The 25,596-nt window shown below is 38.4% G+C and overlaps 1 protein-coding gene across 1 annotated transcript in view; it reads left to right on the top strand.

Annotated features, from left to right (window-relative positions):
- Nucleotides 1–25,596, top strand: part of MPP7 (MAGUK p55 scaffold protein 7) — a 216,549-nt gene that overhangs the window by 50,114 nt on the left and 140,839 nt on the right. The window contains exon 2 of the mRNA XM_070472173.1: nt 4,461–4,616. Within this exon, the coding sequence (XP_070328274.1) occupies nt 4,580–4,616 (37 nt within the window). The 5' untranslated portion in view covers nt 4,461–4,579. The remainder of the gene's footprint in view (nt 1–4,460; nt 4,617–25,596) is intronic.

A 25,596-nucleotide genomic window follows, 5' to 3' on the forward strand; every position in this document is an offset into this window, starting at 1 on the left:
CATAAAAGGTTTGAATGCCATTTTCTGTAAGCAGATTAATGCCGCTTATATACATTGCTTCCTTTATTTTCTAACAATTATAATTTATGAAAGTTTGAATAATGTAACAGATACCAGTGTGCTGCTTGCATTGCCTAATGCAACTCTACAGGTAGAATTTTTTTTTTAATGTCAGATTTGTTAAAAAAAGAAAAAGTTTACTCTTTTTTCGCTGTTATTAGGTTTTGAAAGTGTAACTTGAAAGTACCTGTGATCATGAAGTAATTTACAGATGGATTACCGGGCACAGTTATTGTCTCTTGAAATTATGAGATATTGTTATGATTATTAGTTTATTTATGATGGCAGTTAATTAAACATTTTCATGTTCTTTAATACTCCTCCAAATAGAGAGGACATGAGTTTGGAAAATTAGGTCTGGCACTTGATTTCCTGTTCATCTGTGTTAATAACTGTGTGTGTGTGAAATATTGTGATTTATAATAAACATGTGTCTATGTAACCCTTTCTGCTTCTGAAACCCTTGAGATTTCCTAAGTGATAAGAGTGATAAAAGTGTCTTTTGTTTTTACTAACTACTTTCAGTCATACCTTTGTGTTAATGGGGTAACTTTTGGGAAGCCCTTGTGGATGGAGCTGGTTGCTGGGGAACCAGCCTTGATTGGAGGGTTGCAACTTTCAGTCCCACCAGATGACCTCCTGGGAGTAGAGAGGGGCTGGAGAGTGAGTTCAGTCACCGAAGGCCAGGGATTAAATCAACCATGCCTGTGTAATGAAACCTCCATAACACCCCAAAAGTGTAGGGTCTGGAGAGCTTCCAGGTTGGAAGACACGTGGAGATCTGGGAAGGACGTTGCTCCTGGGGAGGGCATGGGAACTCCGCTCCCCGCCCCACACACCTTTCCCTGTGTATCTCTTCTCTCTGGTCCTTATTCTTTCCTTTTATAACTAACCAGTAATGTAATAAGTGGGCTTCCCAGGTGGCATTAAGTAAAGAACCCGCCTGCTAGCGCAGGAGACACAAGAGACTAGGGCTCGAACCCTGGGTTGGCAAGATTCCCTGGAGGAGGGCATGGCAACCCGCTTCAGTATTCTTGCCTGGAGAATCTCACGGACAGAGGAGCCTGGCGGGCTACAGTTCATGGGGCTACAAAGAGTCGGACAGGACTGAGCACCCACCCTCAATCTAATAAGCAAACGTTCCCCTGAGTTCGGAACCTGAGGGGGTTGTGGGAACCTCTGATTTGTCAGAAGCACAGGTGGCAACCTGGATTTGATATCGACATCAGAAGGGGGCTCATTCTATAGGACTGAGCCCTCACCCTGTGGGGTCTGACGCTGTCTCCAGATAGATGGTGTCAGAACTGAGTTAGATTGAAGGACACCCAGCTGGGTCACAGGATCGCTTGATGTGTAGAAAACCACACGTGGTGTCTTCGAAGTGAAGTGGTGTTGTATTAGAGGAGACACACAGGAGTGTGTGTGCACGTTAACAAAAACTTTTCAGATAATTATTTCACTGGATGCAATTAAGACAATTTTTTTTTAAATGGAAATCTCAGAAAGCTTTCTGCTACAGATACTTGCACTTCTGCGGTTGACCACTAGATGTCACAAGAGGCCTGGGAGCCCCAAAGGGTTGCCCAGGGCGGGTAGAAATTGAACGTTGTAGGCTCTAGACCGTCACATATTTCACTGTTTCCACACGATTGATGCCAGCAGAACCTGATACAGTGTGATATATAGAAGCAAGGTATGACTGGAATAATGAAATTTCAAAAATAAGCCCTTTTAAAGGAGGGTTGTAATAGTTCTGTTGGGGATTGTAAATGTTTCAGGTGCACTTGACACCGCAGTTTCGTTCCTGGCGTTCGGGTCTCTCTCTCTCTTTTTTTTAATGGAAAGATGGATTGAACTTCAATTTAAGAATATTCGGTAATCCCTCTCAGGACATACTGTAACAGCTGGTATTTTTGTGTTGTAGTAAATCGATTCCATACAACAGTCAGTAATAATCACAACTGGGTTCTGACAAATTCCAAAGCATTTTCAGTAAGTTTAGCCAAAGAAAATATCATGATTACTACAGAAATTTAACTCAGTTTGAAAGTTAAACCCAGCAACTCCGCTTCGTTCCACAGAATATTAACCATTTTCCCCGTTGAGATTTTATCAAGCCACTTTTTTTTTATTGATATACTTGTATGTGTTCTGAGAAGATAATTACCTTGTAGCATATATTTCTTAAATAATACATTTTTTGGAAAAAATTATCTTGAGTGTTTACTGTGAAATAAAAGGTGAGAAATGCTACGATAAAATCTTCTATCTATGGCATACGTGGAAGACTGCAGCATCAACTCAGAAGGATGTTTTGATGTGAAATGTAAGGTGGTTTTTAGTTTTAATAGGATGTTTGTTATAAGCATAAATCGATTTATTATATGCTGTATGTGGTTTATGAAATTGAAACATTGTAAATTCTTTAAGGCTTGAAGAAAGTTGTAGTTTGCATGGTATAGATTATGTAGTATGTGTATTTCTGTAGTTAGGTAATCTGTACCATACAAATTGTGATTTATGGCATAAAGAACTTAAATTACATACATACACACTATAATAAATACCTGCATACATACGTTTTGTCCTAATGGTAGAAATATGTGTGCATACACTTTACAAATTATAACCATTTTTCCTTTTTTTCTCAGCAGCAGAACAAAAGTTTACTAATTGAATGCATTTTTTAAATTATATGTGGTCTGTTTTTTATTTTCTTTGTGTTTGAATCGAGGAAAACTTTTATGTAGTTGAATCTGAATCTGGATTGTTAGGATAGCTTATGAAAACAAAGCAGTGTTACCTTTTAAAATTATTAGGGAAAATAACTTCAGAGATGTGTGTTAATGAAACCTTGATTTTCCCTTTTTAAAAGTCTTATTTTTAGCTTAGTGATTTGTATTTTCACTTGGTATTTAAAATAACTGCCATCGCATTTTTAATTAACACAGAGAGGATCTCTGTATGGATTTGTATGCATATTTTCACCATGTCAACCTTTGTAACATAAAACAGAATTCAAGACACTGCACCCCATTACTTGGTCCAAGATAGTCTTTTTGATGGTGAATATTTTTATACTAATATTTACTTTGATAATTAAAAAGCTAATTTAGAAAGCTTTAATAGAATTTTATAGTCTGGGTTTCATCACGAAGAATTTGGCAAGCTTGTTTTCTTTATTCTGTAATGTGAATCAGCAATTTAAATGGTTTTAAGAATTGAAGTGAGCCAGTTTTTCAAATGTTTACAGTATCTGTTTTTCATGTTAATATATGTTAAAATATGCTTTTAAATCACTGATCTTGCTTTATAGAGAACGGGGTAGGGGGGAAATGCTCTAAAAAGTGAGTTTAAACACATTGTGTGGTTCTTCTGATTTCTGAAAAATGTAAATGCGGTATATTTTCCGTTATTAGGCAGCTGTGGTCCAAATTTAAACCACATGGCCTCCTTCTAGGTGTCAGGCCAATGTAAATTTTAATCTTGCTACTTTTATGTTTTCATTTTATAATCTCATTACCTGAATTTAAAAAACCCAGTCATCATATTCATTGTTTGCAGGATGCTGTTTTGTATCCTCTGGCTTATTGGAAGGTCAAGCAATTCTAAATTGCTATTATCTTCATTTGCACATAAGGAAATTAAGGCTTAATGAGGTTAAACAACTAGATCACAGGGCTAGCAGGATTCGAGACTGAGCCAAACACTAGAGCCCTTGCTTTTAGTTACTACACAATAGAGCCTTTACTGCTTATTTGGGGATAAACATTACTGAAAACAGTTATTTAAAGAACCAATATTTTTCAAGATCCAGCAAAGCTTAGTTTTTACTACACCAATTTATTTTCATATATTAGTTTGGATTGTTAGGTTTAGTTTAGATTATCAGCAGTTCTGTAAATCTAAAATGACATCTTGCTTTAATCCTAGTATTCCTTCAAGGTCGTTTGTGATCTTCAGTTAGCGAATTTGCAGTTGTCGTATTAGGATGATCTAATTAAATTAGTTATAAGTTGTTGACAACTTACAGACTCTTTTCTACATTTAGAAATACAGTTTAGAATTCTAATGAAGGGGAAGAGTTGTAGAATGACACTGGCTTACAAAAGCTTCCTTAAGTCCTCCATCTGTGCCGTCAGCGATTCTCAAAGCAACTGGAAAAATCTTTACAGAAGGCTTGACACATGCATGAAGAACTTTTGTGCTTTTAATTAGAAGTCCCACGTCAAAATCAAAAACTCTCCCACTTCCTATTTGCCTGTGCTCTCTAGACGAAATGGTGAAGCTTGTGATCTCACCCATAATGTGTTGGGATCAGCATTTTGAATTAGTTACAGCAAGTTGCAATGTAGTCATCCTGCCTCTTCTATTTTTTAATGTGTTCCTTTTCTTTGTAGAAACGGCCTGCACGGGGACACACAGATCTCGGTAGTCGGCCTGGGAGTGGCCGCAGGGGTTGGCATCTCGGCCGCCTTCCAGGGGAGTGAGTTGGCAGCACCGGGCCGGCCTCAGCATCATGCCCGCGCTGGCCACAGGCTCGGGGAGCGACGCAGGTACAGAGCCCATGGGGGCGCTTTCCTCCCATCCTCACAAACTTCCTTTTCACGCTGAAAACCGGCATCGCTTTAAGCCAGTGCAGACAGGTCATGCTTGTTCTGTAACCAACGCCAGGGCCATCACCTTGGCTTTCCAGGTTGGACGTGACCTCAGGGCGTGGGCTGAAGTGGCTTTCTCTGGGTAGTGACAGCTCCTGCTGATGCTCTTGTCCTCTCCTGCATTTTGGAATAATGTCGTACATTGACTTTTTTTTTTTTTTTTTTGAGTTCTTTAAAGATACAGAAGTGTGGACAGTTTCATGCTACACATATTACCCTCCACTCCAATTTAATCGTTCATAACTATGAATTTCTTGGGTCATATTTGCTCAGACCTCTCATTTTTTTCCTCATCCCCCCGCCCCTCCTTCCCTTTTTTCCATTTTCTTTCTTCCTATCCAGAGATAAAAACTGTTCTGCAGTTGATATATGTCATTAAAGAACTCAGTTAAACACTTCACCTCGTTATCAGTTGTAAGAATTAGTGAAACTTAGAATAAAGATTTCCAAGAAAGGGAAAAAACGTCACGCATGTAGGTGTGTGTGAAATGCCCTCTTTCTGCTCTGATTCAGGAGGTGGGGTGGGGGTGGTCAGTGCCCCTTTTCAGGAATTCCCCAGAGTTAGCACTTTTAAAAAATATGTGAATTCCAGGACCCTCCTCAGAATTATTAAAACAGAATGTAGCTAGGATTGGGGAGCTGTCGATTGCATTTTTTTTTTTAAGTTGTCTGTCTGTTATTATTGAGAGTGAGTGGGGGCTGCTCTCTGTTGCAGAACGTGGGCTTCTCAATGTGGGGGCTTCTCTCGGGGCAGAGCACAGACTCAGTAGCTGTGGCTCACTCACTTGCTTCCTGGAATGTGGGCTCCTCCTGGATCAGGGATTGAATGCATTGTTCTCTGCGTTGGCAGGCGGATTGTTGCCCATTGCACCACCGGGGAAGTCCAGCTTGTGTTTTTAAGACCACTCAAAAGCAGGGGTGGCATAGAATGTGATGATGAGGATGTTCTTTGTGGCCCTGACCATGCTGAATTGGTCCCAACAGACTTCTGCAACCAACTGAGACCTGTCTCATCCTGGACGGGTCCGGGCACCATAGTTTGAAAAGAGCAGAATCACAGATGTGATTTTGTGTTGTTACCCTAGCCTTCTCGTTTGCACTGTGTGCCCAGGTCATTCTTTGCTATTTTAAGCCGAGACACACTTACTCCCTTTGGCAAATTTTGTCTCCTCTTTATCCATCAAGAATGATGTTTTTCTACTGTGATTTATGCTGAGCATTAGTTTTACTTAGGAAGTGATTTTGATTTTTAAATTGCATGAAAATCTTTTTTTTCTCAAGACATGAACTTGAAAGCAGCTCCTTTGGAAAAAAAATTTTTTTCTTCTTTTCAATTTTTATATAGTCCCACATTGTGTTCGACTATATAAAATGAATGATTTAAATTTCCATAGTGGTTTGGGAAATTATAGATTAAAATTTATTTTAACCATAAATTTACTACAGTTTATGTAATGAATAAGTTTTATGCTTTGCCGTTCACCCAAAAAATGCCTTAGTTTAATTGAATGCAAAATATTTTTGTTGATTACACCTAACATGGGGAATGATTAAAATGGAGTATTTATAGTTTAGGCGTCAATCGTAAAAAATACCATAGGCTGTTTAGAATGGAGAAAGGATACTCCCAGGCCTGCGTGGTGCAAACCTGAAATGCTGCTGTGACACAGCTGGCTTTGCAGGATTTTTTTGCCCAGCATGTCCCAACAAGGTTGAAGTTGGGCAAAGGAGACTGTTCCAAGAGTCACTGCGGTCAGGGGAGCCCCAGGGTGTGGGCACCTGTGAGGTGCTCAGGTTCCCTGTCCTTCCCTGTAGGCCCCATGCCCTTGGCCAGTCAGGGGTCCTTGTGACTGTTAGCTGAGCAAGGAGGTTGCCGTTCTCTCAGGTCTTCCAGGGAACAGAGTTAGCATAGCTGAAGGCAGACCTCATACAAGAAGAGCGGACGACTCACAGCAACCCCAGTGCTCATGTGGGGAAATACTTCCTGTGTACACTTCTACCACTTCTTCTTTCTCTAACAGCAAACAGTTAGTTATACAAAACGCAGAAGAACATTCCTGCCGTCAAAGATACATAGATAAAAAAGGAAAGAAATCTTTTCAACCACTTTTCTCCCTCACCCTCCATCTCCTTTCCTTTCTGTTTGATGAGTGTCCTGCAAGAATTTTCTGTACATTAAACACTTACATGCATGCATATGTAATTTTCTGTACATTAAACACTTACATGCATGCACATGTAATTTTCTATACATTAAACACACACACATGTACATAAAAGTGTATGTACATAAATAACATTGTTTTGTCTTTTTTCTTTATGTTTTAATCACAGATTTTATCATACTCTATGGATTGTTCCATAGCTTTTCTTCTACACCAAGTAGAAGAATACACCAATATGTCTCAAAGAGGTATTTCTATGAGGTGTGTGTGTATGTATATGCCTGTATATATAGATATATGTATATCCTCCAATTTCTTTTAAGTGAATGCATAGTTTTCTATTGTGTCACAGTTTAATGAGCCAGACTACTCCTAATGAAAGCCTTGGTTTTGTTACTTTTGTATTTTAGGAGAAAAGATGTATGCATTTAATAGATGTTGCCAGATTGTTCCACAGAGGGGTTGGACCACCTAACAGTATGTGGACATTGCATTCAAAATCATTTCCCCTGCATTCTTGCCAATATTCAGTATTATGTTCTTATAATTTTTACCTATCTGATGGGGGAAAACAGGGTGTCTTAAGTGTGAAGTGTGCATCACTCCTGACATCGAGCACATTTTCACTTGTTTAATGGTCATTTATTCCTCTGGTTTTTTTGTTCATATCCCTTTCCCATCATTCTGTTGGTTTATCACTTTCTTATTTATTTGCAGTATCTCTTTATTTGTATTTTGGATATTAATCCTTTGGGTCATTTTAGGTTGAACACCATTTTTTCTCACCAGTCATTTGCCCTTTTTTTCTTCCTTAAATAGTACGATTGTTAAATGGAAGTTGAAAATATTCATATGGGCAGGTATATTCTGAATGGTGAATGCTTTTTTCCTTCTGCTTAAGAAGACCTTTCCAGGAGGATTTCAAAATTTTATTTTAGTAATTAAAAATTTGGAATTTCAGTCCAGCTAGTTTGCACATGGAAGGAGACAGGGATCTAATAAAATCTTAACATATTTCCCTGTTGAAGAACCAGCAGTCTCTGTTACCTACCCTGGAGGAGAGTGTGTCCTGCCTCCTTTCCTTCTGGGTGAAGTATCCATGTAAGTTATTTGGAATAATTTGTCTCTTCTCTCCCATCAATTTATTCAGTCTGTATCAGTGTGGAATCTTGGATGTTTGTTTATACTTTGAGACATCGCCCAGTTCTACTTCACTTATTTGGCTGTTCAGATTGCCCCAGCTTTGGGCACAGGAGCTTTTTCAGTTCATTTCTTTGACATATCCCCATCCACGGAGGGTTTGTTTTTAATGCTTCCTTACTTTGGGCATGATGAGGTGCTCTGAGTTGATCTTGCCATGCCCCATTTAGAATCAGCCATTTTTCGAAGGACCGCTGGTTATTGTTATCAGGGAATGGAGTAGAAGCCAAGATCTGGGTCATAGCTTTGCACACTGTTGTTGCACATATATGAACATTTCTACATGCAATCATCTGTAAGTATATTAAGCTAAATATGAGCATGCCTGGAGGTTTCCTTAGACTTCCCTTGTGTTTGATGACATTAATGGTTTTTGTGAATACTTAGTGATGTCTCCAGCTCTAATCCATAGGAAATAAGTCGTTTTAGCCTCCTTCTCTTGTCTGTAAATCCCATTGGCTGCCATATACCCACCATCTAGCTACCTAATTATTTATTTACACAGTGTATGTGTGTAGTCGTGTCTGAATTGTTACCTGTCCCTCTTTGAAAAACAGCTTTTGTCAACCAGAGAGCTGATCTTGTTTTGTTCCTGTGATAGTACCATTCTGTTCTGAATTTTATGGGATCATTCTTTCCCTGCATAGTGCTTAAATGTTAGTTTTAGTTTTATAAATTCATTAGGTCTGAATTTTACAAATATCATATAATGTGAAATGTAATATATATACAGAAGTGCATATAAAACTTTTTATAATACAGTTTTAAAAGTGATTATAAGGCCAACATCCAAGTGACCACCACCTGAGTAAAGAAATTGAACACTCTGAGAGCAATCCGAGCACTTCTTCCCATTCAGCACCTCGTCTTTCCTGGTGGCTCAGACTGTGAAGAGTCTGCCTGCAACACCGAAGACCCAGGTTCAATCCCTGGGTCAGGAAGATCCCTTGGAGAAGGAAATGGCAACCCACTGCAGGATCCTTGCCTGGGAAATTTCCATGGACAGAGGAGCCTGGTGGGCTATAGTCCATGGGGTCACAAAGAGTTGGACATGACTGAACAACTCACACACACACACACAACTTCTTTAGAGATGGACAGAAAAGGAAAAGATTCCTATCTCACACTGTGCACAAAAGATATGTTTTAAACATCCCTAGGTACTTTGACTTAATTTTGCCTGTCATTGAGCTTTATAAATGGAATTACAGTGTATGAATTTTCTTTTTAGTTGACTATGTAGAATGTGAAAAAAAATAACATTATAAAAATTTTAAAGTGGTTACATAAAATAAACATTACAAGATCCAGAGGAAAAGCAAAATATTTTAACTGCTTGACATACCTCTGTACTTGTTTTTCTTCTTTATTTTTTGACTACCCACTTTTTGATTGTCTCTGCCTGTGACAATCATCTTGTAATATTGACTTAAAGACCATCTAGTCTGTAAAGGGGAAGCTCAGGTTACTTGTGTAGACAGTACGTCTGACACAGTGGTTCTGACACCCGTTCTGTGGTTTTTTTCTCTGCGGCTCCAGCCGGGTGTCTTATAGTTCAGTTCTGACACATATTGGAGGTCGTGCCCACCTCATAGGTTATGGGTGCAGCTCCCTGAGACTTCCCACCATTTCGGATACTGATTACAAGCAATAGGTCCTCAGGTTACCCCACTTTCTGTTTAGCTCGGCTGCAAATCAGAGGTTCCCATAACTGCATCCTTGCAGTCAGTCATGTGCTAGAACAGCTCAAAGAACTAAGGGAAACATTTAACTTGTCTTTGTCAGGTTGTTGTTTAGTTGCTAAGTCGTGTCTGACTCTCTTGAGACCCCTATGGACTATAGCCCACCAGGCTCCTCTGTCCATAGGATTCCTCAGGCAAGAATACTGGGGTGGGTTGCTCTTTTCTCCTCCAGGGAATCTTCCCAACCCAGGGATTGAACTGACGTCTCCTACATTGGCAGGTGGAATCTTTACCATCTGAACCACCAGGGGAGCCCTTTGTCAGGTTACTACATAATAAAGGACATGGTGAAGGATGCAGGTGTGGAGATACCTAGGTTGAGGTATGGAAGGGTCCAGAGATCAGCAGATTCTATCCCAGGGAGTTGGGGTCCATCAGCCTCCTGGTGTGTAGAAACTTGCTGGACCCAGAGTACTGGGGTTTTTATGGTGACTTCAACATGTAAGCGTGACCCATGATTAACTCCTCCTTCAGTCCTTTTCCTTCTCCTCCAGAATGTGGGAGTGATCCTGTCTCTTCATCTCTTGTATCTGTTGCTCACTGTAGTCCATGTGTAGTGATAGCGCATGGTATTGAATAGTTTTAATTTTCATTTCTTGGTTATTTATGAGGTTGGACACATGTTCACATTGGTGACTTAGATTTCCCCTTTCCTGAAATACCAATTTAAATCTTCTGCTCATTTTTCAAGTGCCTGGTCTTCTGTGTAGGACATGTTTTTTATGTTATGGATTCTGTGCTTCATAAGCTTTGCTGGTTACCTGTGTGATACTGTCCTTTCTCAATCTGGGGCTATCTTCTCCTTCATGCTTCCTTCCCTGGTCCACGCTTCCTTCCCTGGTCCACATGTAGAAGGTACACATTTCAGTGTAGCTCATTATCATGGGCTTTATGGTTGGTGATGTCTATATTTTATTCATGAAATATTTCCTTAGCTTACAGTCAGGAAGTTGCTCTTTTTTTCTTTTACATTTTGATTTTAATGTTCCAGAACAGATTTTCATATAAGGTGTGAGTTGGGCTCCAGGATGTCCAGTTGTCCCACCATGAGGCTGTGAAGACCACCTTCTCTCCCCTGCTCACACAGCTGCCCGCTGGTACCCTGATTACAGTGTTGATGTCAGTGTGACTTGTACCATCCTCATTTTTAGTTCTAGGTCTCAAAAGGAATTACTTCAATGTTTCTTCTTTCTTTTTTGTCATATTTGCTGAAGGTTTTGTTCATGTATGCCTTTTATTAGATTAAGGAAGTTTCCTTTTATTCTTAGTTTGCAGAACACTTTTTTTGGTAAATGATTAGCCATTGAATTTTGTCAAATACTTTCTATTTATTCATTGTAATCATATGATTTATTTACATGTAAATCTCAATATAACAAATCTCACTGATTTAAAAAAAAATTATTTTTTATTGGGGTATAGCTGATTAGCAGTGTTGTGATACTTTCAGGTGAATAGCCAAGGAACCTAGCCATACAGTACATGTATCCATTCTCCCCCAAACTCCCCTCACATCCAGGCTGCCACATAACATTGAGCAGAGTTCCATATGCTATACAATGGTCCTGGTTGGTTTTCCATCTAAGTATAGTAGTGTGTGCATGTCCATCCCAAACTCTCTATCCTCCCATTCCTACCCCAGCATCCAGTCTGTGAGTCTCTTTCTGTTTTGTAAGTTCATTTGCATCATTTCTTTTTAGAGTTTATGTATAAGGGATGTCATATGGTAATTCTCCTCCTCTTTCTGTCTTACTTCACTCAGTATGATGATCTCTGGGTCCATCCATGCTGCAAATGGCATTATTTCATTCTCTTTTAATGGCCGAGTAATATTCCATTGTATATACATACCACATCTTCTTTTTCCAGTCCTCTCTCAATGGACATTCAGGTTGCTTCCACGTCTTGGCTGTTGTAAACAGTGCTGCAGCAAACACTGGGTGCTTGTATCCTTTTGGATCATGTTTTTCTCTAGATCTGTTCCAAGAGTGGGATTGCAGGGTCCTGTGGTGGTTCTATTTTTAGTTTTTTTTTAAGGAGCCTCCCTACTGTTCTTCACAGTGGCTGCATCAATTTACATTCCCATCAACAGTGCAGGAGGCTTTGCTTCTCTCCATACCCTCGCCAGCATCTATATTTGTGGATTTTTTGATGGTAACCAATCTGACTGATGTTAGGTGATATCTTATTGTAGTTTTGATTTGCATTTCTCTAATAATTAGTGATGTTGAACCTCTTTTCATGTGTCTCTTGGCCATCTGTATGTCCTCTTTGGAGAAATGTCTGTTTGGGTCTCCTGCCTATTTTCTGAGTGGATTGCTTGTTTTAATTCTGTTACATATCATGCTGCTGCTGCTGCTGAGTCACTTCAGTTGTGTCCGACTCTGTGTGACCCCATAGATGGCAGCCCACCAGGCTCCCACGTCCCTGGGATTCTCCAGGCAAGAACACTGAAGTGGGTTGCCATTTCCTTCTCCAATGCATGAAAGTGAAAAGTGAAAGTGAAGTCCCTCAGTCTGTCTGACTCTTAGCGACCCCATGGTCTGCAGCCTACCAGGCTCCTCTGTCCATGGGATTTTCCAGGCGAGAGTACTGGAGTGGGGTGCCAAGAGCTGTTTGTAAATTTTGAAGACTAATCCCTTGGTCACATCATTTACAAATGCCATCTCCCAATTTGTGGGTTGTCTTTTCATGTAGTTTATTGTTTCCTTTGCTGTGCAAAAGCTTTCGCGTCGTCCCATTTGTTTGTTTTTGTTTTTAATTTCCATTTTTCTGGGAGATGGATTGAAGAAGATACTGTTGTGATTTATGTCAGAGTATTCTGGCTATGTTTTCCTCTAGGAGTTTGGTAGTGTCCAGTCTCACGTTAGGTCTTTAATCCATTTTGAGCTTATTTACGTATTTGGTGTTAAAGAATAGTCTAATTTCATTCTTTTTTTTTTTTTACATGTTGTCCAGTTTTCCCAGCACCATTTGTTGAACAAACTGACTAATCTTACTGAGTTTTAAATGTCAAACCAATTGGTATTTTAGGGATAAATCCAATTTGCTCAGAATTTATCATCCTTTTCATGTAGCCTGCTGAATTTAATTTGCTCACATTTTATGTCCAACTTTAATATCTATGTTTATGAGTGAGTTTAGCCTATAATTTTCCTTTCTTATTATCTCAGATTTTCACAGTTGTGCAGTGTGTTGAAAGGAATCTTTACTACCATTCTCTTCTGTTTCTTTTTTGGGGGGAGGGGGTTCTTTTGAATCCTTTTATCATTTTACATTTCCCTGCTAATTATTTTGAAGTTATACTTTCTCTTTTTTTTTTAGTAGCTATCTTAGAAATTACAACATGCACCCTTTATTATAAAATCTCCTCTTAATCTGTGCCTTTATTGTTATCCTATATTCTTGCCTAGAAAATCCCATGGGTGGGCTACAGTCCATAAGGTCTCAAAGAGTTGGACATGACTGAGTGACTCGGCGCACGTGGACAGTCCAGCCTTAGAACACTTCTACCCTCTGCGCTTCCCTCTGAACTTACATACTATTGTGTCCTGAATTTTAATTCTCTCTTAAAAAAACCCAAACAATGAAGAGTCTTTTATTTCATCTTTAGAGCCTCTTAACAATTTGGTATTTTAATCCAAACTAACTTTTCTAATGTAAAAATCTTTAGAACTTCCAGCATTGAGGGTCTACTTCATTTATCTATTGATCAGTGAAGGTCTACTGATGTCCAGGTGTGTGATCATGTCTGACATGCTTTCATTGCCTTCATTTTTTTTTTTCCATTTATTTTTATTAGTTGGAGGCTAATTACTTTACAACATTGCAGTGGTTTTTGTCATACATTGAAATGAATTAGCCATGGATTTACATGTATTCCCCATCCCGGTCCCCCCTCCCACCTCCCTCTCCACCCCATCCCTCTGGGTCTTCCCAGTGCACCAGGCCTGAGCACTTGTCTCATGCATCCAACCTGGGCTGGTGATCTGTTTCACCCTAGATATACATGTTTCGATGCTGTTCTCTTGAAACATCCCACCCTCGCCTTCTCCCGCAGAGTCCACAAGTCTGTTCTATACATCTGAGTCTCTTTTTCTTTTTTTGCATATAGGGTTATCGTTACCATCTTTCTAAATTCCATATATATGTGTTAGTATACTGTAATGGTCTTTATCTTTCTGGCTTACTTCGCTCTGTATAATGGGCTCCAGTTTCACCCATCTCATTAGAACTGATTCAAATGAATTCTTTTTAATGGCTGAGTAATATCCTATGGTGTATATGTACCACAGCTTCCTTATTCATTGGTCTGCTGATGGGCATCTAGGTTGCTTCCATGTCCTGGCTATTATAAACAGTGCTGCGATGAACATTGGGGTGCACGTGTCTCTTTCAGATCTGGTTTCCTCAGTGTGTATGCCTAGAAGTGGTATTGCTGGGTCATATGGCAGATCTATTTCCAGCTTTTTAAGGAATCTACACACTGTTTTCCATAGTGCATTGCCTTCATTTTGAAAGGTATTCTTACTAAGCATAGAATTCTAGGTTAGTGTTATTATTTTTTCAGTGTACTAACAGCCAGAAGGTGAACACATGATATCTTAAAAGTTGCTGTCTAGAAATGAGTTGTTAGGCTCTATGTGTTCACAGTTCCCTTCTATAGCAAGTCGAGCTCATTTGATGTGTGGTTAACTGGTAGCTGTTCTCTGTGAACAGAAAGCAGCGTGTGAACCACGTTTGGGTCTAGTTTTCTTTTTTTTGGTTATTGTCTACATAGTGCTTGTGTGCCTTTTAAATTGAAGCAGTGCACTTATTTTCATCCTTGTCTCTGCTCACACAGTGTTTATGAGCTAAATGAAGATGTTCTCTCCAAGCAGTGTGGGATTTCCAGTGGTAAATAGAAAAATCACCATGTGGCATTTTCTCCCAGTGGCTCACAAGTGGAGTCTGGGTCTCAACTTCTGTCCTGCCCGTAGTTTCCCCGAAAAGGCATGGTCAGCATCTGCCAGCATGGCTGCGTGATAGCAATTACGTTTCGTCGTGCATACCTTCACTATTGTGGAGTCCAGCAGAATCATCTCAAGCAGTAATTTTGCCAGTAATTTTCATTCATTGCATAATATTTGTCTTTCATTCTGAGGCTTATTTTTTGCAATCTTTATGGCTATAGTGTGACCTGTTTTAACTATACCCCTTACTTAGCTATAAGGAGTGCAGTATTTAGTGATGTCTGTGTAGATTTTTTTTTTACTTTTAAGTTTTTAAAAATTGTAAAATGTATATAAAATTTGATACATTAACCATTTTAAGTGTACAATTTAGTAGCATTCATTACATTCAAAATGTTGTACAAACATCACTACTATTTCCAAAACATTTTCATCACCCCGAACAGAAACTTTGTATCCACTTCATAATAACTCCACTTGCCCCCCACCACCAGTGTCTTGGCAGTCACCATTCTACTTTCTGTTTTGCCTGTTTTAGATATTTCCTGTAAATGGAGTTATACAATATTTGTCCTTTTGTGACTGACTTGTACCACTTAATATAATGTTTACAAGATATATACACATTATGATCTGTGTATCAGAATTTCATTCACATTTATGGTTAAAGAATATTCTTCTGTATGTATATATGTATGTATTCTTCTGTATGCAGAATTTTGTTTATCCATTTTTCTGTTGATGGACACAAGATTTTTGTGTTTTTTGGCTATTGTGAGTAATGCTGTAATGTACATTGCAGTTCAAGTATCTGTTTAAATCTCTGATTTCAGTTCTTTTAGGTATGTACCTCAGGACAGAATTTCCTGGTCAGATTCTGAATTTAGCTTTCTGAGGAAACACCAGACTGTTTTCTGCAGTCTGCACCATTTTATATTTCCACCAGCAAAGTATGAGAACTTATATCCTCATCCATACTTGTTATTTTATGTATGTTAAAAGTTACAGTCATTCTAGTAGGTGTGAAGTGATAGCTCATTGTGGTTTTTGTTTGCATTTTCGTAATGACTAATGCTAGTAAAGATTGAAGGCAGGAGGAGAAGGGTACAAAAGAGGATGAAATGGTTGGATGGCATCAGTAACTCAATGGACTTGAGTTTGAGCAAGCTCTGAGAGACGGTGAAAGATGGGCAAGCCTGGCATACTACAGTCCATGGAGTCGCAAAGAGTTGGACACGATTTAGCGACTAACCAACAAATGACTAATGATTTCGAGCTTTGTTTCATGTGCTTGTTGGCCATTTGTACAGCTAACCCTTGAATGACACAGGTCAGTTTTTTCTACATTGTATGCTTTTGTACATTACATCCCCATGTCTTATTTTTGTTATAACTGGAATTTTGTACCCTTTTACTCCTTTCACTCATTTTGTCCAACTCCCACCCTTGCCTTTGGTGGTCACCAGTCTGTTCTTATTATCTGTGAGCTGCTTGTTGTTGTTTTTAGATTCCACATATAAGTGAGATCATAAGGTATTTGTCTTTATCTTATTTCACTTAGCATAATACTTTCAAGGTCTAGCCATGTTGTTACAGATAGCAAGATTTCATTTGCTTTTTTAAAGGCTGAATAGTATGCCTGTGTGTGTGTGTGTGTGTGAAATATTTTCTCTATCCATCTGTCAGTGAACATTTAGGTTATTTCCATATCTTGGCTATGGTAAGTAACACTGTAAGGAACATATATCTTTTTGAGTTAGTGTTTTTATTTGCCTTGGGTAAATACCCAGAAATGGATATGCTGGATCATATGGTAGGTCTACTTTAAAAATTTTTTTTAAGAACTCCATACTGTTATCCATAGTGGCTGCACCAATTTACAATCCCCCAGCAGTGTACTAGGATTCCCTTTTTCCCACATCCTTATCAGAACTTATTTCTTACCTTTTTAATACTAACTATTCTAATAGGTGTGAGGTGTATTCTCACTGTGGTTTTGATTTGCATTTCTCTTATAATTAGCAATGTTGAACATTTTTTCATGTACCTGTTGGCCCACTGTATGTCTTCTTTGGAAAAATGTCTATTTGGATAATCTACCTTCTTTTTAACCCCTTATGAGATATATGAATTGCGAATATTATTATTTTGCAGGTTACCTTTTGATTTTGTTGACAGTTTCCTTTGCCGTGCAAAAGCTTTTTAACTTTACATAGTCTTCATGTTTGTTTTTGCTTTTGCTTCTTTTGTTTCTAGTCTTAAATCCCAATAATCATTGCTAAGACCAGTGTCAAAGAGGCTTCCAGCCTGTGTTTTCTTCTAGAAGTTTAATGCTTTCAGATCTTATAGTCACATCTTTAATCCATTTTGGGTTAATCTTTTGTGTGAGGTGTAAGATAATGACCTAGTTTCATGTTTTGTTTTGTTTTTTTTTTTTTCCCCGTCTTAGCTGTCCAACACCAGTTACTGAAGAGAGACTCCTTTATACATTCTTAGCTCCTTTGTCATAAATTGAATGACCGTAGATGCCTGTTTCTGGGCTCTCTATTCTGTTCAGTTGAACTGTGTGTCTTTTTTATCATCCTACCATACTGTTTTGCTTACTATAGCTTTGTGATATAGTTTGAAATCAGGGAGCATTATGCCTCCACCTTCTTCTTCCTTAAGCTTCCCTTAGCTATTGGGGTCTTTTATGCTTCCATACAAATTTTATGATTGTTTGTTCTATTTCTGTGAAAAATGCCATTGAAATTTTCATAGAGATTGCACTGAATTTGTAGATTTCTTTGGGTAGTAGGGATATTTGAACAATATTAATTGTTCCAATCCTTAAGTGTGGAATATATTTCCATTTATTTGTGTTCCTCAGTTTCCTTCATCAGTGACATAGTTTTCAGTGAACAAGTCTTTCACTTTATTGGTAAAAATTATTTCTAAGTATTTTATTCTTTTTGATGCAATTATAAATAGGATTGCTTTCTTAATTTCTCTTTCTGATAGTTTATGGAAACACAGTAGATTTCTGTCCATGGTTTTGTGTCCTGCAACTTTTGTGAATTCATTTATTTATTGTAACTTTCCTTGGTGGAGTTGTTAGGGTTTTCTGTATATAATATCTTGTCATCTATAAAGAGTTACAGTTTTACTTCTTCCTTTTTGATTTTTCTTCCTTGTCTGATTGCCTTCCTTGTCTGACTAGGACTTCTAATACTTTGTTGAATAAAAGTGGTGAGAGGGAGCATCCTTGTTCTGCTCCTCATCTTAGAAGAAATGCTTTCAGCTTTTCACCTCTGACTATATTAGCTGTGTGTTTGTCATAGATGGCCTTTATTTTATTGAGATGTGTTTCCACTGTACCCACTTTGTTGAGAGTTTTTATCATGAAGGTGTGTTGAATCTAGTCACATGTTTTTTCTGCATCTATTGAGATGATCATATGATTTTTATTATTCATTCTGTTAATGTTGTATATCACAAATTGATTTGCAGATGCTGAACCATCCTTGCATACCTGGAATAAATCCCACTTTCTTATGGTGCATCAACTTTTTAATGTAATGTTGAATTTGGGTTGCTAATATTTTGTCGAGGATTTTTACAGCTATGTTCATCAGGGATATTGGCTTGTGATTTTCTTTTCTTGTTTTGTCCTTGCCTGGTTTTGCTATTAGGGTAATGCAGGCCTTGTAAAATGAGTTTGGAAGTGGTCCTTCTATTTTTTGGAAGAGCTTGAGAAGGATTGGTGTTGATTCTTTGAATGTTTGGTATAGTTCACTGGTGCAGCCATCTGGTCCTGGCCTTTTGCTTGTTGAGAGGTTTTTGATTACTAATTCAATCTCCTTACTAGTAACGTCTGTTCACATTTTCTGTTTCTTTATGATCCACTCTTTGTAGATTGTATGTTTCTAAGGAATTTATCCATTTCTTCTAGGTTGTCCAATTTGTTGGTGTATATTGTTTGTAGTAGTCTGTTAATGATCCTTTGTAGTAGTCTGTTAATGATCCTTTCATTTTTGTAGTATCAGTTGTAACAGCTACTCTCATTCTTGATTTATTTATTTGAGTCCTTTTTTCTTTCTTGGTAAGTTAGTCAGTTTTGTTTCTTTTCAAAGAACCAGCTCTTGGTTTTATTGATCTTTTTTTTTCTTTGTTCTTTTTATGGTCCTTGAGTTGTAAAGTTTGTTTATTTGAGATTTTTCTTGTTTCTTGAGGTAGGTATTCATATCTATGAAGTTCCCTCTGCTTTTTCTGCGTTACCTAAGTTTTGGTATGTTGTATTTCCATTTTTATTTGTTTGAAGGTATTTTTAGAATTCTCTTTTGATTTCTGAGTTGACCCATTAGTTGTTCAGTAGCATATTATTTAATGTCCACATATTTTTGTGTTACATTTTACATCTTTTTATCTTGTATCCCTTATCTAGTTACTGTGGTTATAGTCTTGCTCACAGCTTTTGCCTTTCAAAACTTCACATTGACTTTTTAAGTCATTTATCCACTACCTTTTCTATGTATTTAACTTTACCAATGAGATTGCTACTTTTACAGATTTTCCTATTATTAAAGAGCATCATTTCTTTTCAGCTTAAAAAAGTCCCTTTAACATTTAAGGCCTGTTTAGTGGTGATGAACTACTTTTGTTCTTCTTGTCTGGAAAAACTCTTTTCTTAATTCTGAGTGGTAATTTTGCCTGGTAGAATGTTCATGGTTGAAAATTTTATTCTTTAGCAGTTTGGCTATCTCATGCCACTTCCTCTGGGCTGCAGTTTCTGTTGAGAACCTACTCATAATATTATGGGGGCTCTCTTTTACTTAAGAAGTTGTTTGTCTCTTGCTGCTTATAAGATTCTCTCCTTGTCTTTAACTTTTGATATTTTAATTGTAATGTGTCTTGGTGTGGTTCTTTTTGAGTTCATTGTATTTGGAGTTCTCTGGGCTTCCGGGATCTGGGTGTTGTTTCCTTTCCTAGGTTAGGGAAGTTTTTAGTTAGTATTTCTTCAAATAAGTTTTCTGCCATTTTTATCTCTCTTCTTCTGGGACCCCTATATTTTGAATGTTAGTTTGCTTAATGTTGTCACATAAGTTCCTTGGCTGTCTTTGTACTCCTCCCCCACCTTTTAAAAAATTTCCTTCTCTAATTTCCTCTTCTGTGTCTTTGACTTCACTGATCCTCTTTTTCTCATTCATGTAGTCTATTGTTGAACTCCTTTAATGTAGTTTTAGTTCTGTTATTTTATTTTTCAGTTCTTTTACTTCTCTTTGGTACTTTTTATATTTTCTGTTCCTTAGTTGTACTTCTCACTGTGTTTATCCATTCTCCTCCTGAATCAAGGGAGCGTCTTTATCACCATTATATTTTCCTTCTTATGAGGTAAGTAACATATCACTGTTCATTAAGGTTTTTTCCTTAGGTTTTTACCTTATTCTTTCATTTGGGATGTATTTATCTGTATCTTCATTTCCTTGACTCTGTTGGTTTCTATGTATTAGAGGAAATAGCTCCATTTCCAAGTCATGAAGGATTGGCCTTGTGTAGGAAATGAACCTTATTTTTCAACCCTGCCCTAGCTGTTGTCTCTGAAACATTTGTGATTTTCCAACCATCCTATTTTATTTTTAGGAGCTTCCAGTTGAGGGTGTGCCAAGACTAGGCATTGTCCCAAGGGGAGGATCTTGGTCAGCACCTAGGTTCAGGGTCTGATTGGAGGCCAGACCCTCAACCAGTAGCTTTTAAAGAATGCAGCTATATATCACAGCTTGTGAGTGTAAGCCCTGCTGTCTACAGACCAGATGAGCTGGAGGTGTCCCCTGGGTGGTAGCCACAAAAACTGGGTCATTAGATGTGTGTAAAACTTCCCTCTTGGAGATGCTGGTGCTCTGGAGAGCATGAAGATGTTGCACACTGGCTGTAATGAGAGGAGGTGGACATAGTTGGCATCTACTGAAGAAAGAAAAAAAAAAAGTGAGAAAAATAAAATGGTGCTCACTGGTCTTAGCAAGGCAGAGGGAGAGTATGGAAAATGACACCCACAAGAAAGGAAAGAAAAAAAAGCACCTGCTGGCTTTAGCAAGTGTCTACTGAAAAAAGTGCACAGCCTGAAAGTTGAGAATTATATTCTATTTGGCAAACTTTCTGAGCACTTAAGCCCAAGAGGCAGCCTCTCAGATCACTTTGGAAGACTGTTCTGAAGAGGTAAGGGAGGAGCCAGGATATATAGGAGTTTGGAACAAAAATCAGGTAGTTGGAACATCAAAAGATTACTGATAATTAAAGAAAACCAGACATCTCATGTTAATGAAATTACCAGTTTTCTGTGTATGGGAGGATGTGAAGATTTGGACTCACTGAAATCATTCCTTTGATATGAACCTTAACTATCTAGGGCCATCTGTCCTGCTTTCTCCATCCTGAATCTCCCTCAGGGTGGAGATTGCCGGGGGTGGGGAACAGCTGCTGTGGCTGATGGCTTGATGGCTGCATCATTCTTTGTTTACTGATATTCGTGGAGGACTTTGTCCACACCAGGCAGAAGGAGAATAGAGAGATGATCCCCACCAGCTTCTGTCCTTGGAGAGACTCCTAGGAGCCCCCTGTCCCCCAGACCAACACTTTAAAGTTAGCAAATCTTTTTCACTTAAAGTCTGGGTGATTTTTCCAAGGCTCCTTCTGTGCTGGTACTGAGGTGGGCGAACCTGTGTGGGGGCCCTTTAAGGGCTGTTTCTCAGTTTCCCACAGTCCAGTGGGTCTCATGGGTACGAGCCCCGCTGTGACCACATTTTAATTTAATTAACAGTGTTCTAGGGTATAATTGCAACTCTGCTAGTCTTAGCATGAACAAAGAATAGAGCATCTTGAAATTTTTTGTTGGCGTGATATGGCTGACAGCACTTTATAATGACACTTAAACTTTTCCAGAAGGATTATAAAAAGGGCACTTTAACAAAAATATTTGGAGTCTTCAGTTTCTACTGAAGTGATTTTTTTTTTTTTTTTTAAAGTTTGGCATTCAGATTGTTCCCTCTTGAAGTGCGATGCAATGTCAGGCCTGTTTTTTCTTCCTTGCTTGTTAGGAAAGACCTCTTTCAGGAGCTCATACATCACCTTCATTTCTTGTCGTTTTCACCTTTAACTGTGTCATCAAAGATAAAAACCAATAATGTTAGTGTAGCAGGCTTGTATTTGGTAGGAAAGGACATTGAATGAGGGTTAATATTGTAGGCTCTAAGTTTATTAGTGAATATTATTATGTTTGCTTGCCTTTGTAACCTTGAACATTTGGTACTCAGATCATAAATACTCAGAAGATCGGGAACCTCTATGTTTGTATTACGATTTTCCATCACTGTTTTATGCTTCTGTGAGTGAGTCTGAACATCTGACTTGTCGTTGTGTAAAGTGTTAATTTTTCAAACACAAGTAGCGATAAGGAGATACCATGAAAGTTGATGAGAAGGAACGAGTTCTGACCGGCATAACCTCTGCATCACCTGAATGGCTTTTGTAACAACGGTAGCACTAAATTTCTGCAAAAAAAAGCATCACTTTGTTGAAAATTTGAAGATGGGTCAACAAAATTTTGATTTTTTTTTTTCCCTTGGACAGTGCTAAATTCCCAGTGGGAAAAAGTGCCTGCAGACTAAGGGACCATTGGACCCTGTAATGTTCAGCAGGAGGCACCTTAAGAAAGAATTGATCTGCTCTTTCATTATGCTGTACACCTAAAACTAATGCTGTGTTACATATGTTGTATCAATTTTATTTCAGTAATAATAATAAATAGGATTAATCTGCTCTCTTGTATTATTTCGAGAGAGACTTTAAACCCAGTTCCAAACTTGGAAAAGTGCCTTCCTTGCTCCCCCAGCAATCTCTTGATTGGTAGAGCATACTGTGCAAAGTGACATTTAAATTAAAGGGGGCATTTTTTTTAGTGTTCTTTCTTTGAAATAGATGAGAATAGTTATATCACGAGTCTCTTTTTACAGCCCAAATTTCGTATATACTTGTGTGTATGGCTTGTATGTGCTAGGGCTTCCCTGGTGGCTCAGTGGTAAAGAATCCACCTGCCTGTGCAGGAGACATGGGTTCGATCCCTGGATCAGGAAGATCCCCTGGAGAAGGAAATGGCAACCCACTCCAGTATTCTTGCCTGGAGAATCCCACAGACCAAGGAACCTGGTGGGCTACAATCCATGGGTCACAAAAGAGTCAGATACTGCTTAGCACCTAAACAATGATAACAAATATGTGCTAACTAAAATTAGCCAAATCACTAGGCTTTGTTTTGCAATATTTTCCCTTATCACAAAAGAAATTTTGCCTAAAAAGATACTCTTAATATAATCTTAGGGTTTAGTTTTAAAAGGGGGTTATTGGCAGTTTGAGTGACCTTGGTAGATTTTAAATCCCTGTTGCATGAAATGGTTCATTATAAAATATTCTTTTCTCTTTGGCAGTTGGAACTTTATTTGGTGGGTTTATATTTCCCTGGGAACTTGGCATGCAAGAGATGTGACTGGTTTTTCCTTTTAGAAGAAAACTTGAGGGACACACAGTGAGCAGTTACAAAACCAAACTGTCACCAAATTGGTTAACCCCCTGTCCTAGCCAGGGGAGCTCTTTTCCTGATTGGATTCGTGCAGCCAATAATGAAACCAATACTGATACCAAAGCTGATACTGCTAAGAAAGCTATTAAACGGTCAAAGGATGGAGAAATGGGAACCTAGTTTGAATATCAGTTTCTCAAGCCAAATGAAATTAAGACACCACATATATGGGGGCAGGGGCTCGAGGTAAAAGGGAGGGACTTGGGAAGAGAGGGAGGAATATTCATGAATTACTCGAGAACAGGGTGTGGTTTGGACTCTTTTCAATGCTTGTACTGGCTTTTCTGGTTATTGTCATGGCACCTGTCAACTGTCTGGGCTGATGGGTGTCTCATTTAGCTAAAGCATTATAGTAACTGTGGCATGAGGCCCGAGGTCACTGGAAGGCAAATCTTCCACCATTTTGGGTTTAGCTGGTTCCAACCAGTTCTTGTTTTTCTGTTTACGGCTTCCTCCTGAAGCTTAGATAAGAGCAATTGGTGTCCCTTCTAGGAGGAGCAGGAGTATGATTCTGGGACAACCACCTTGGTAACAAAACCAGGAAGATGGTTTTATGCTGTTAAGATGTGATTGAACAGTAATTATAAGGCTATTGAAATCAGTACAATTTTAAAAACATTTTTTTTGCCCAAACTCACATTATATGTTAAACTTCTCTTTCTGATATAGTATACTTGAACCTCCTAAAATTATAAATACTGTTCAATAAGTATAGGTGAACATGTTTTAAGATACAGGATAGACTAGTTCAAGGCTATATATTTAGCTGCTTTTTGACAAGTGAGGACTGTGGTGGAAAAACCACTCTTGTAAATATCGTGAAAGGATTTTTGTGATAGCCGATATTTCTTAGACTGACTTTTTATGACATAGTTTGAATGCAAAGATGTTATTTAGGATTGCCTTCATTATATAGGGATCTAGTGTAGTATTTGATTTCATTTTTTTCCTGGAAAGGTAATTCAGTGATGTAGCACTCAGAATGATTTCTCACTACTCACCTGGTTTGCAAGGCTATCTTTATCTTATACTCAATTCTTTATGTGCACTAGGTCTCTTTCCGGATGTTCTCTTACATTTCAGCAGCTTTAACTGGCCCCTCTTGGAGTTTTGAGGGTGGGGTTTACCCCTGGAGAATATGATTTCTGTTGCAGATGAAATTTCAACCAGTTTAAAGAAATTTGTGTAGACTGGAAGGGTGGGAAGCGTTTAGGTCAGTGGTTATCAGTTTCAAACCACCAGTTTATTTTCAGCTTAAAATAAAATGTAGTTACACTATAGATCATTCCATTTACTACTAAAATTCATTTTTGGAAGTGCTTTGTCCTCATTTAGAAACTGTCTAACCTACCACATCTTTTCCCCATGGAAAGAGAGTTTTTAAATGTTTTTGCTAACCTAGGTTTTTTTTGAAGTACAGCTATTACATGATTGTGAAGCAGATTGTTCTTGGGGATGGTGTGAAGGGTTTTGCAGAAGAATCCTTGAAAAGAAAGCCATTGAAGATGATTCTGTCTCTTGAACTCGGTTTGGGGCTTTCCTTTCACTTAATTGCTTATTAATTCAGCTAACAAACTGCCGAGAGGAAATGATAAAAAGGTTGGTGGCAGTTACCTGTTTAGCTATTAGGGGTGGTCCAGGTGTATTTCTTTCTTTCTTTTTTTTTTTTTTTTTAAATTTTTATTAGTTGGAGGCTAATTACTTTACATCATTACAGTAGTTTTTGTTATACATTGATATGAATTAGCCATGGATTTACATGTACTCCCCATCCCAGTCCCCCCTCCCACCTCCCTCTCCACCCGATCCCTCTGGGTCTTCCCAGTGCACCAGGCCCGAGCACTTGTCTCATGTACCCAACGTATTTCTTTCTTTCATTCCACTGTAGACAGGGAGGTGTAAGTTAGGTGCTGAGCTCTTTCTTTATCTCTGCGATTCTTGCAGTTGTCCTGGGAGAAATGCTTACCTTTCTTTCTGTGCAATCAGTGAACAACCTTCTGCTTACTCGTTTCTTTTCCTGATGAACGCTGGTACCTTCTGGTCTGTTCATTATTTACCTTTTAATACACTGAAGCTACAGGAGTAAGATTAGAGTTAAGATTAGGTTGCTGTCCTGCAGTGTAAGTTAAAATCCAGATATGCTGTTTGACTTGATCTCACTACATGTTATTGCTAAATTTTAAATATATTACAAATAGTGAAATAAATGGA

The sequence above is a fragment of the Odocoileus virginianus genome, chromosome 9 (assembly GCF_023699985.2).
Source record: "Odocoileus virginianus isolate 20LAN1187 ecotype Illinois chromosome 9, Ovbor_1.2, whole genome shotgun sequence".
NCBI lineage: Eukaryota > Metazoa > Chordata > Mammalia > Artiodactyla > Cervidae > Odocoileus > Odocoileus virginianus.